Here is a 13,240-nt window from a genome sequence, read left to right on the forward strand (position 1 = left end):
ACATTTAAATATGACTCAACATCTGGGTAGTTTATTGATATTGATTCTCTCACTTCTTTAGCTACATCCGTATATTGGATGTCCTCGCTAGCAAGCTGTTCAGCTTTTCATGCATCTTTGAAGACAAATCTCAATGGGTTATTGCTCAAGTTTTTTTTATTCATTCATGCATTCCATTCTTTTTACTTCTTAATGGCATAATGATAGGATTTTTCATTTTCTTGACCCTTCCATTTGTTTACCAAGTTTTACTCCAATCAATTAGTGAGTGAGTTGTACACCCTCGACATGAAAACATAGAAAATGCCTTTTTTCACCATTTCGTAAAAAAATGCATTATCTATTTCCGAGTGATCAATAATGATTTCGTAATTTTTATAATTTGTAATAGCATTTGCTTTTATTTTTCTGTCATTCTCTTTGTATCCTTTTACATCTAGTTCTGTGGATGCCCTTCTGTGTGTTGTTGTGAGTACTCTTAAATAGATATCTGTGATGTCTCACCATTCATTGCTGATTAATGATGGTCTCTCCTGAAAATAATTTAACCCTTCTTTCATTTGGCATATGGAACTTATTTAGGTAACCTTTTCCAGCTTATCATCACTGTACCAATGGACTTGATTTACATTAAAATTTTCATGAATGCTATCAACCCTTTTCCAGAATAGACTCCACAAAAATTAGAATATAATATTCATCTTTCTTTGAATTCTATTTTCTTTTTTACAGCCAGTATCAATGGTACCACATTGAAAATATAAGTTTTCCTGCATATGGAAAGATCTCTAAGGCTGGCTGCTGACATTCAGCAAGCTTCAATAAAAGTAGTAGAAGTAGTATTTAGGGGAGGCGACTGACAGCTGAGATCATTTCCGCCATTAGGGATGGGCAGGAAAGGATGAAGGGTGGAGAGAAACAGTGTCAGCGTTAGCTTACTCTGAACGAAAGGCACCAAAGGGTCCACAGCTTATCATTCAATCCAATGGACTCACTCAAAGTGCCCTCCACAAAGCTCCTCAAGTATGGATCAGGATACCACTGAAAAATATCTGCCCCCACTAGGATTCGAACCTGGGCCCTCTGGGTGGAAAGCCAGTACATTGGCCGCTGCACCATCCTGATCCACAGCTTCAATAAAGCTGTGTTAAAAGACCTCATGTACATCCATCATGCCTTCCCCTGTTTGTTAATGTCTATGTTTAAATGTATTACCCTGAATCTGAAGTATCTGATATTGTTTTGATACTCTCACATTGACACACTTGCACTAGAGATATTTCATGCTAAAAATGTGTAGAAAAATATGAAGGATATATAAGAATTCCCATTATAGCCACAAAGAGCCAAAGATTAGCCAAAATAATTCAGACTTTCAACACCTTAGTGCATGAGCCACATGTTTTACTTGAGAGATCATCATAGCCTGGTGGCTTTGACTTCCTTAATGATTGTAGATTTTGAAAAGTATGTGTGAACTTTCCATTCTACTGTTTAGGTATTTCATAATGTAAAGTTTTATATTGATGAATGGTCAATGAATACTATCATGCATCCTTGTAGCCTTTTAAACTTTTGCGTGATGTACATACATTTAACACAAGATGTACATACATCTGAACCATTACTTTTATGTGTCAGCTCCTCAGAATATCAATCCCTTTTATACCATTGAAATTCCTCTTATCTAGCTCATTTTCCCTCTTTGCCACTTACCGAGCATTTTTCTATGACAGACTTAACGTTCTCACTATCACTTTTCTCTTTGATTTCCCCTCGTAAGCATCCTTCATTTATCACTATTTCATTGTCCTTTCTCTCCATCTAGCTTTAATTTTTCATCCTCAATCACTGCATGCCATTACTCTCCAAATCACGCTCATATTCTCTTCTCAAATAATTCATTCTCTCACTAATTTTATCACACTCTCCATGTCATAAAAATGAAAACATAATTAATTGTTTCCCTCCCATGGACAGCAACCTTGACATAACGGAAGGGATCATGCGTTCTGATTACCCCTGGAGCTGTGCTGGCGGGAGCAATGATAATTACCCCTGGTAGGGTCACTCATGCCAGATAGTTCAAGGGTTAGGAGCCATACGAAAGGTAGTCCACGCCGCATCTGTTCCTCAGCAAGGCGGCTGCAAAGGCACCTGACCCCAGTGGGACGGCCGTTGAGTGATGGTTTCGTGTTAAAAACACTATTCAGGCAATGGGAAATCACCTTAATTATCATTCCCAAGATGATGGACACTATAGAGAATATGAGTCCTGGCAACTGCATGACTCAGCCCAATTGGCCGTGTGTTGCACCCAGTAGTGGTACAGGCAGGGCTTCTGCGGTTGTCATCTCATGAAACCCTTGCAAAGGAAAACCAACAGTTGCAGGAATGAAGACGCAGAAGAAGATGACCAAATTGGTCAGAATAGGAACTTGGAATGTTCGGGCAATGTTGAGGACAGGAAAATTGGAGAATATTAAGTGAGAGATGGAAAGAGGAAATATAGATATTTTAGATCTATGCGAAGCGAAATGGAAGGGAGGGATGTTGGACGGGATGAAGGGAGGAAGGAGGTACATAGAGATGAAGAGGGACTTGATGTAGAGTAGGTTGCTGGATTGTGTTTTGTTAGTAGTCACAAAATATTAAATAATTGTGTCCATCAAAAACTTACCTTAGCCGGTAGATTCATTGATAATAATAATTAATTGGTTATGTAGTGCGTTTTGATTATTTTATTTCTAGGTCGAGATGCAGAATGTTCCCATCCTTGGTGAATTGCTGCAGTATTGATTGGTTTTTTGAGTGGCCAGAGGATGCCCTTTTATCAGTTGCCTTTACTTCCCTCACCAATATTAGTGATGAAGAACTTCGGGAAAAGATTGCCTCGACATGTGTCTTAATGCACAAGGTAGTAGTTGGTAGATATGGTTGTTTATATAATGTGTCACTGAATTTAAAATGATTTACATGTGATTCAATTTGCTGATAATGGCAAAGCATAGTTACTGTTTTCATTTCTAGGGTGTATCCAAAGCAACTATTCAGTTATTGAATGAACTGAAGAGAAAATACTATGTAACTCCAGGAAGCTACCTGGAATTTATCCGGCTATATCTGACAATGACTGAGAAGAAGACAAATGAAATAACCAGACGAAGAGATAGGGTTATGAATGGTTTGATGGTAAATAATGACGTAAGATAATTCCTGATGGTTTTGGCCATTTTGACAATAGTGCATAACCTGAATGCCTTCCAATATCATGCATTTGCTTAACTGTACTTTTAGTTCCACATTTTAGTAGGCTTCATAAATATTGCTGAACTGATAATTGTTTTACTATCAAATACATGGCCATAGTCTATAATCACTCAATGTTTATGCTGTATAATTGATTAGTATTAATGCTATTTGGATTCTTAGTCTTTTTTGGATAATCTGGATTTATTGGTAATATATTGTGCACTTGCTATTGGCCAGAGCAATATGTATTGGGCAGTTGTAAGTTATGTGATCTTTCCAAAGTTGTACAGGATGCAGCCATATAACTTCCATTTTTGAAAGCATTTTGCATTCGAATAAAGGAAATTATATTGCTACACCCTGTGTTTCCATTATCCTGGGGGTATCTAAGAGAAATGAACCAGTATTCCAATGGAGTATTGAAATGTCATTGCATAACTACTAATATTCACCAAAAAGATTCATTATATTTTATTTTTGTGCAGAAACTTCAAGAAACTAATGAATTAGTGGCCAAAATGAAAAAAGAGCTCATTGCATTAGAGCCAGAACTAAACAAGAAGAATGCTGACACAGCATCTTTGATGAAAAACCTTTCAGTAGAGCAAGCAGAAGCAGATAAAGTTAGGAAAGTTGTCATGGCAGATGAAGCCATTGTCAAAGTAGGTATTTATTTACTTTGAATTCTCTCATCCTTTCTTATGTATATTATTATCTTAAAAATTTCACTTCACCATAGGTAAAAGCTGATGAAACTCAAGCAATTGCAGAAGAGGCACAGAGAGATTTGGATGAAGCAATGCCAGCTATGGAAGCAGCTCAAAAGGCATTGGGTGCCCTAGATAAAAATGATATCAAAGAAATAAGAGTGTTCCAGAAACCACCGGCTTTAGTGAAATTTGTCTTAGAAGCTATATGCTTGCTACTTGGAGCTAAGTATGTGTTCAAATATGTTTTGTTTGACTAAGGGTATCATATTATTTTAGATCAGGATTTAAATCAGATTTATGTCTGATTAATGCTGTGGCTGAGTCAATTAACTCAGGCTTCAGGGTTACATTGATATAGGTAATGATTTACCGATGTAAAGAAAGCTAAGAGTAATAAGATTCTAACAGAGTATGAAGGCGAACTTAAATGTCAAAGGAAAGAGTCTACAAGTTGGAATAGGTTGAACAATTTACAATATTAAGTATTCATATTAATGGGTGGATAATAATGTCTAATTTGAGAAATTTTTTAATCACTAAGATGTAATATTTTTCAGAGATTACCATTAATGATCCCAAGTAGATAATAATAAGTGGTCACTTTAAAACACAGCTGAAATAATGAAGTGGTCCACTACATAAAATGAGACTAATGGTTGAAATAACTTCAACATTTCATCTAAATTTCTAAATTTTCATTTTTGACCCAATATAGCATTTATTCCTGGATTATTTTGATAATATTTATAACTTAATTTTAGCTCAATAAAGCTATTATGTGTATAATTTTGCTTAATTGAGGATAAATTGTAATTTCTGAACAGAACTTGTATCTCAGAGTAATTTAACTCACTTTATTACATGAATGTGCAAGTTCCCATCTATTTAATGTGATACTAAATGCCCTCTATTCTCACCTGAGATGTACTTGCATTAAGGTTGATGAATCAGTTTCTAGGGAAACTCATTACATTTCTTAATATCTGTGGTTATTTTATACCGTTGATGAGTATCTTAATTTTATGTTTCCTATTTTATAATTGATCTCTTCTACATTAACAATTTCAGAGCTGATTGGGCATCAGCAAAAGTGTACTTGCATTAAGGTTGATGAATCAGTTTCTAGGGAAACTCATTACATTTCTTAATATCTGTGGTTATTTTATACCGTTGATGAGTATCTTAATTTTATGTTTCCTTCTTTTATAATTGATCTCTTCTACATTAACAATTTCAGAGCTGATTGGGCATCAGCAAAAGTTGTCTTGGGTGATACCAATTTTCTGAAAAGGCTTCAAGAATATGATAAAAATAAAATAAGTGATGCATTACTCCGAAAGTTAAAAGATTATGTTGATAGCCCTAACTTTGTGCCTGAGTTAGTGGAGACCCATTCTAAGGCTTGCAAGTCATTGTGCATGTGGGTTCGAGCAATGGATGGCTATGCAAAAATTTATCGTGTTGTGGAACCAAAACAACGAAGGTACGTATGACATAATGATAGAACTTAAACTTTTAAATTGAATGATAGGGCACATATTTTTGGTGACAACCAGAATGGATCAAGTGAAGGAGGAATAAACCAACTTCCAAATAAAAAACTGTGACTATGATTATGTCTTCAGTTTCAGAATTCAACTTTTAAAAGTAATTATGGCTAAAGTTTTTATGTTTCATGGATTTCAAAAGTGTTGCTTGAAAGAAATCTTCTTTAATGATCTGCGTATGTGAGAGCCTAGGTTTGTTATTCATTTTATAGTAATATTTCACTGCCTTACTTATTTAAATTAATGAATACTTAACTTAGGTGACTAGACTTGATCAATTTGTTGGAACAATTTGTTACGTAGGTATGTAAACAGTGTTTCTTTTCGAACAAAGTTCAATTGGTACAGCTGAAAATTCACTAGGGTGTTATTATAATTGGATAGATTATGAGGGTAATCCCAGAATTACGCAACCCAACAAAGAAAACACTGAATTTTGGGAAAAAAATGTATTTATTTTTCACCATAATCTCCTTTTAGCTCTATACATTTTCACAGTGATGTTCAATCAGTTCAATACCCTTTTTATGATAATAACTGTCTTGCTCCTCGAAATAGCTATTAACTGCCGACATCACTTCTTCACCGTTGGATAGTCTTTGACCACCGAGCCATTTTATCAAGTTTCTGAACAGAATAATCTGAGGGATATAAATCTAGCAAACAGGGTGCATGAGGTAGCAGTTCAAACTTAAATTCATGAATTTCAAAGAAACTATGAATGCCTGTGACATTGTATGCATGGTATTTCATCGCAACATCTTGTTCCTTTAAAGCCCCCAAAATTTCAGAGTTTAAGAGGACGCCTCGATAGCTTAACTGGCTAAAGCACTCAACCAGACATTGAGGGATCCGGGTTAGAATCCTGGTCAAAGCAAATGATTTTTACACTCTGAAATTGTTGCATATAAATTCATGAATTTTGGCCATTGCAATAATGGATTTGTGAGCTAGTGCATTCTCTTGATGGAACAACTCTTTCTTCTTTGCCTAATGCGGCCCCTTTTGCTTGATTTTGTTGCTCAAACGTTGCCATAAGTTTGCATAATACTCACCGTTGATAGTTTTTCCTTTTTCAAGATAGTCGATGAAAATTATCCCAAGCGCGTCCCAAAAACCTGATGCCATGACCTTGCCTGCAGATGAAATGGTCTTTGCCTTCTTTTGAGGCGGTTTTCCCTTTTGAATCCACTGTTTTGATTGTTCTTTCGTCTCGGGTGTGAAGTAATGGACCCATGTTTCATCCATGGTTATGAAACTGCACAAAAAGTCTGCTTTGTTGCTGTGAAACTTTGCTAAACACTAAATTGAAACATCTTCACGACACTGGCTGTGCTTGAGTGTGAGCAAACGTGGCACCCATCTTGCACACAGCTTTCTCATGCCCAAATTTTCAGTTAATTTGCAATGTACAGCACTTTTTGAAATGACTACTATGTCTACTAGGTCGTGCACTTTCAATCAATGATCATCCAGTCTTACTTTGTGGATTTTCTTCACCGTTTCAGGACTTGTCTCCTCATTTGGTCGACCAATGCGATGCTCATACAGCCTTGTTTTAACTCTGCTACCCAATATTTTACTGTTGTAAACAAAGGAGCAGACTCACCCAGAGTATAATCCAGTTCAGCTTTTATATTGGTTGGGCTGAGGCCTTTCAAATAAAAGTATTGTATCACATGACGATGGTCAATTTTCTCTATTTTCATTAATTCACTGAAAACGTTCACTATTGATGGCTGGCACACAAATACCAAACAACTTAGCATTTTCAAACTTGAAGCATATGCTTAAAAGATTGCATTCTTTCTAATGCAGTGATATTTTTCAATGAACTACCTCCATATCTAGGTCAGACCAGGGACTTATGGCCCCCCCAGGTAGTGCAGCTATTTTATCAAGTCTTATGCCTTTGGTTATATTTTCTTCTTATTTAGCACTTTTACTCACTAATTAGATTTTTGCAATGAAGTTTGGAAACTGCTGAAGCTAAACGGCATGTCTCTGGACAGAATTGCTGCTTGCATAGCTCAGGATTTATGTCATTTGAGGCTTACATGACTTTAGTACTGCCTGCATGAATGGATGACTTGTCAGGTCACCTATATGCACGTGTGACTAAAGGCTTCCTAGACCCTCCAAGGCTATTTGATGTATAATCAATAAATATGCTGTGGAAAACTACAGATTTAGTTTTTCACCTTGGAGAATTTCTATTCTGCAAAAATTAATTGCTTAAAACTTTTTATTATGATCCTCTTTAGTTTTTCTGAGATAAAAATTTCTTACTAATTATTCTTACAAACTGCTCTAAAAGCAGATGCATTTCATCCAATTTCTATTATGAGTCTAAAATCCTTGCAGTATTCTCTTCAAGAAAACAAATGCTTATGAAATCAAATCAGAGAAATTCTTGATTTTTTTACACTAAGCACAAGACTTCTATTGCTTTGGGTCATATGTTGTTGATCTCAAAGGCTCCTACAATCCATGGAAATTTTCACTAGATAACTGAAGTATTTTGTACTGCAGAGTTTTTGAAACCATTTTGTTACCTTACGAGGGTGAAAGGAGCATTAATAAGTTATAGGGCAATTCAAGAATGAGTAGATCTGAAGAAGGTGTTAGGTGGTCCTTGATCCTGCCTATCAGATATTTTAAATTAAGATTATGGAGTGATATATATATAGTATATTTGATTGTTATATTGCTATACATATATACCTTTGTAAATTGCTCTACACAAACCTATACCGGCTGAAATAAATAAGCTTACAGCTAATTATCATAAGCACTTCAAGTTTTCCTGTCGCCAATCCAGCCAATCCTATTTCTATCCAGAGTAACATGTTTATTCTTTATTTTGGTGCATACCCACAAGAAATCTTATGTTTGCAGTTGCTTCAATTTATTTTTCAAAATATTTTTTATAGTTGAATACTATTCTCAGATGGTGAAGCAATTATTGGTCCCTCAATATGGTGATAAGGTTTAGGTGAACTACTAGAAATACTATATCCATACCTTCATTGGAAGAGTTAGAAAGTGCTCAATAGAACTATTTTCTCAATAGTTCTACAAATTAGATATTATTTGAAATAATAGTTGCCACTTTTGTTGAATTTAAACAACTAATCATAAATTGATTCATATTTTGGTTAAAATTTGAGCAATCATAGTTTCTTCTCCAAGTATGATATTAAACCTATAAACACTTTGAGATGTATTGTAGTGAAGCATAGACATTTTTATGGTGTTATATGGTGGCTGTAAGTCTTCGTTAATTGATCTTTCTAATAACTGATAGTATCAACAACTGTCAATGTGAAGGTAAGTGTTATTAATGCCTACTTTGATGGGCAGATGTATTTCCAATATTAAGTTTCCTTTATCAAATTGCTCCATTTTAAACATATAATTAAAAACAAGATAATTGACACAAATATTGTTAAGATGAATTTTTAACTGTTAATTATACCCATGCTTGTAGGTTTGAACAAGCAGAGGCGGACCTTAATAAAGTCAAAAATTTATTGAAAGAAAAGCAGAAAAAATTAGCAGAAGTTGAAGCACAAATAGCACAACTTGAAGCTGCTTATGACAAAAGTTTAGCTGAGAAAATAGAGCTAGAAAGAATTATTGATCTGACTGCAACCCGACTTCAAAGAGCTGGAAGGCTCATCACAGCTCTAGGGGATGAAGAAGTGAGGTGGGAGCAGTCCGTTAAAGTAAGTTTTATGGCAATAAACTGGTATCAATCACCTTTGAATGGCATTTGAGCTGTAACCATGAAAAATTCACATTTCAAAATAGGAAGTGAACCAAGCATGAATATTAAATGGCCAAATGTTAAAAATCAATATGCAGCAGTCACTGAAGTCAAATACCATTTTGTTAGGATTAATACCTGAGGAATCAAATAATTCTATGGTTTTATTTTTTAAATATTAATGTGTTTACCTATTATTACAATTTTATTGCCAAAATTTTGTTATTGAATTACATATAACTAATTAATGACACTTTAATACCTTAAAGAAAAGAATGCCAGAACAGTCCTAAATCTCAAATTTGGTCACTGCTAGAATGCCTTAAGAGGTCATTATGGTGTAGTGCTCACTTTCTAAATATTCACATGGTCATTTTTTGCTCATTGGGATTGATGTGTCTTCTATTTCATGACTTCAAGAAGCCTGTTTACAACCTCCAATGCCTGCATTTCAATTCTTGTCCTTGAAAGTAATAAAATGTGCCTACTATTGAGTGGTTTATTACATTAAGGGGCCATCAGGTTGATGTATATACCTTGCACCCTTAAACCAAAATAATAATAATCTTAATTTTTATTTATGAAAGAACAGCACTTGCTACTATAGATGTCATCAAAAGAAAAAAACATTATAATACCTACATTCATTACCATATTGAAGAGACATACATGTATAATAATTTCACTCTCGAGACGTCAAGTTCAAAATATTCACTTAGAGAATACAAGGGGTTTGAAATCAACCAATCCTTAATTACATTTTTGAACCTATTGTAGCTATAATTTGTTGTCTCCAGCATAACTTTATGGAATTTACATAACATTGAAATGAAATTATTGACTTTGTAATTCCACACAGTTTATTTAAAAACACAACCTAGGTTTCAATGATGAACGTCATCATCAGGTGAATAGCCTTTTTTATGTGATCTATGCCAAGAAATTGATGTACATTTTTTTCATTTTATGACAAAACCATGCTGAACCTGCCTATGGTGAATAACACATTATTATTATGTATTAACATTTTTGGAGCAGATTCTCAAAAAATTGGGGTAGGACCTCATGTTATAAATACATAATAGTTAATAGAATGCCGGGCTTTCCTAGTTATATGATTTTTTTGAATTTTATGTGAACACAAAATTGGTTCATTTCTTTTAAAGGAATTTGGAGTTGAACTGGAAAATGTAACTGGAAATGTACTTATTTCATCTGCCTTTGTGGCATACCTTGGTGCTTTCACCAGTAATTATCGTATGGGTCTTGTAAATGAATGGACTAACTGTTGTCAGAGTTTAGGTGTGCCAGTTTCAAGTAACTTCAGGTGAGCACATGAAGTACTTCATATTTTATCACCTTTTCTGGAATGGAATCTCTCTTTTATAATAATTACAGCCAACATAAATCATTGTATTATTTTTATAATTTCAGTGTGATAAATGTTCTTGCTGACCCATTTGAAATTCGGCAATGGAATACATTTGGTTTGCCCAGGGATATGGTGTCCATTGAAAATGGTATATTAGTTACCCAGACTCGTAAATGGCCACTAATGATAGACCCCCAAGATCAGGTAGGTTTGTTTCTCGTGGGTTATGGAGTACATTTTTCATTATATTGATGGCCAAATAATGTTTTAAACTATCAGAAGTCACCAAAATTCAGAGAATGAAATAATATTCCTTAGATGACACTCCATAACTGGCAGGTTTGGTCTGCCGTAGTTAAAGTTGCTGGAAGAAGTCAGAGAGGAATGAAGTGCTGTAGGGTCAACCAAAACAGTTGCATGCAAACAAGGAAAAAACCTCATCCAGAAAGAATATTTGACAAAGCCATTCTGAGAGCATGCTGTACTGCTTGAAGCCTTTTCTCCAAGCACTAGTATCTTATGCATTCCATATCTCCTAATGTGACATTTATACAAAATATTTGACACACTTGATAAGTAGTAACTGAATAAAATGACAAGAGGATCCACTAAGAAAAGGCTTTGAAATAGCATTTGTAAACTGTGCCTTGAGCTTCTTGTGGATATAATTTCTGGAAGAACTTTGTTTTCATTTGCATTGATCTTCATTTTGGCTGAACCTATCACACTTCATTTCTCTTCAGATGCTCAGGGGAATGTAAAACTGTCACAACCTGTCTGGCAGCTATTGAGTGTTGAAATTTTCCTGAATATTGGTTTTCTATAGACTTTTTGAAAATGGTAGTAGTTTTAGTTGAAAATGTAAGCATTGTTAAATATCTTATTTCAGGCAAATCGGTGGATACGTCAAATGGAGGCAGAAAATAATTTAAAGAGAATTAAAGTCACAACTCCCAATTTCCTAAAAGTGTTGGAAGGCTGTATCAGTATTGGTATGCCTGTTCTCATGGAACAGGTTCTCGAAACTTTGGAGCCTTCATTAGATACTGTCCTTCAAAAAAATACATTCAAACAGGTATAAGAAATTTTCTGAAATTCAATGATAAAATAATTTTTTACTTTGTGAGAGCAATAATAGCGCTTATATATAATAATAATATATCTTTTGCAGGGTGGTAGGCTTTTGATTCGATTTGGTGACTCAGATATTGAATATGATGAAAATTTCCGTTTCTATATGTCCTCAAAACTATCTAATCCTCACTTTTTGCCAGAAGTTTGCATCAAAACCACTGTAATTAACTTTACAGTGACACAGTCTGGTCTTGATGATCAATTACTAAGGTAGGTTTTGGAACATTTTGCAACATTCATTAGTGAAAATGAAAAATTTGCCTTTTTTTGTAAAAATCAATGTAGAATGGTTGAAAGTAAGCAATGGATAATTGAAAAAAATAAATTGTTTTCTTGTATCATATTGAGAAAAAATTATTCTTATTTAACTGCCAGAAAATTTTGTGAATCTGATGACTGAAGTATGAAACTCAGTCTGCAAGGAAAAATATATGAATTAACATTGCTGAAATTATTTCAACACTATAATTAATATTTATCATTTTCCAGTGATGTTGTTAGGCTTGAACGCCCAGATTTAGAAAAACAAAGAAATGATCTCATAATTAGAATCAATAGTGATAAACAGCAACTGAAAGCCATTGAAGAGAAAATTCTTAAACTGTTGTTTGCTAGTCAAGGAAATATACTTGATGATGAGGAGCTCATAGATACATTAAATGAAAGCAAGGTATCATCTGTTTTGATGTATCTTCTTCTATTGAGTGATTGTACAGCTGCATTACTGCAATGTATCTGATTTAAGAGACATCTTAATGTGTGCCTTGTATTAACCCAAATCAGGAGACAGCTGCAATAATAGCAACAAGATTAGAACAGAGTGAAGCAACAGAAGAAAAGATATCAGTTGCTAGAGAAAAGTACCGCTCTGTTTCAGTTCGTGGATCAGTCATGTTTTTTGTTGTCGACAGACTCTCTGACATTGATCCAATGTATCAGTATTCTTTAAAATATTTTAATCAGGTAAGTGCATATGTTTAATTGCTAAGTTACATTCCTCCACTGAATATTTCAGGGACTTAGTTAATTTGATGAACATTATTATGTGAAGTTAAACTTAATAGTATTATTCTCTCTTCTACCACTTCTTATCCATCTAAAATGATATTTTTACGGGGATATTTTTAAGGGAAAAATCCATTATATACCAGTCTTATCTGCTAAAATTCAGCCATAAATATATTTAGATGTTTTTTATTTGAGTAGTCTTAACATTAGTACGTGCCATTTTCATGCCTTATTATCATGTATATGTATTTATCATGGGTCACTGTAGTCCAGGGGGTAGAGCGTTGGACTACTGACTGGAGGGTTGGACTACTGACTGGAGGGTCCTGGGTTTGATCCCTGGGCAAGTCTCTGGGTACCTGCAGCTTCACCCAAGCTATGTGATTTTTTGGATACTAGATCTTCCTGGGAAACCATAACCAGCCCAGGGAAAGGAACTGGCCCCCCT

General features: G+C 34.6%; 1 protein-coding gene across 1 annotated transcript in view; it reads left to right on the forward strand.

Moving 5' to 3' along the window:
- Dhc16F (Dynein heavy chain at 16F) overlaps window positions 1-13,240 on the forward strand; it is a 90,367-nt gene that overhangs the window by 50,883 nt on the left and 26,244 nt on the right. The window contains exons 37-48 of the mRNA XM_071590153.1: window positions 2,752-2,917; window positions 3,031-3,192; window positions 3,738-3,914; window positions 3,992-4,188; window positions 5,200-5,445; window positions 9,000-9,237; window positions 10,445-10,605; window positions 10,713-10,854; window positions 11,540-11,725; window positions 11,822-11,994; window positions 12,274-12,454; window positions 12,568-12,747. Of these exons, the coding sequence (XP_071446254.1) occupies window positions 2,752-2,917; window positions 3,031-3,192; window positions 3,738-3,914; window positions 3,992-4,188; window positions 5,200-5,445; window positions 9,000-9,237; window positions 10,445-10,605; window positions 10,713-10,854; window positions 11,540-11,725; window positions 11,822-11,994; window positions 12,274-12,454; window positions 12,568-12,747 (2,209 nt within the window). The remainder of the gene's footprint in view (window positions 1-2,751; window positions 2,918-3,030; window positions 3,193-3,737; window positions 3,915-3,991; window positions 4,189-5,199; window positions 5,446-8,999; window positions 9,238-10,444; window positions 10,606-10,712; window positions 10,855-11,539; window positions 11,726-11,821; window positions 11,995-12,273; window positions 12,455-12,567; window positions 12,748-13,240) is intronic.

Source organism: Hetaerina americana, unplaced genomic scaffold, assembly GCF_022747635.1.
Source record: "Hetaerina americana unplaced genomic scaffold, ioHetAmer1.1.p SCAF_4, whole genome shotgun sequence".
In the NCBI taxonomy this organism is placed as follows: Eukaryota; Metazoa; Arthropoda; class Insecta; order Odonata; family Calopterygidae; genus Hetaerina; species Hetaerina americana.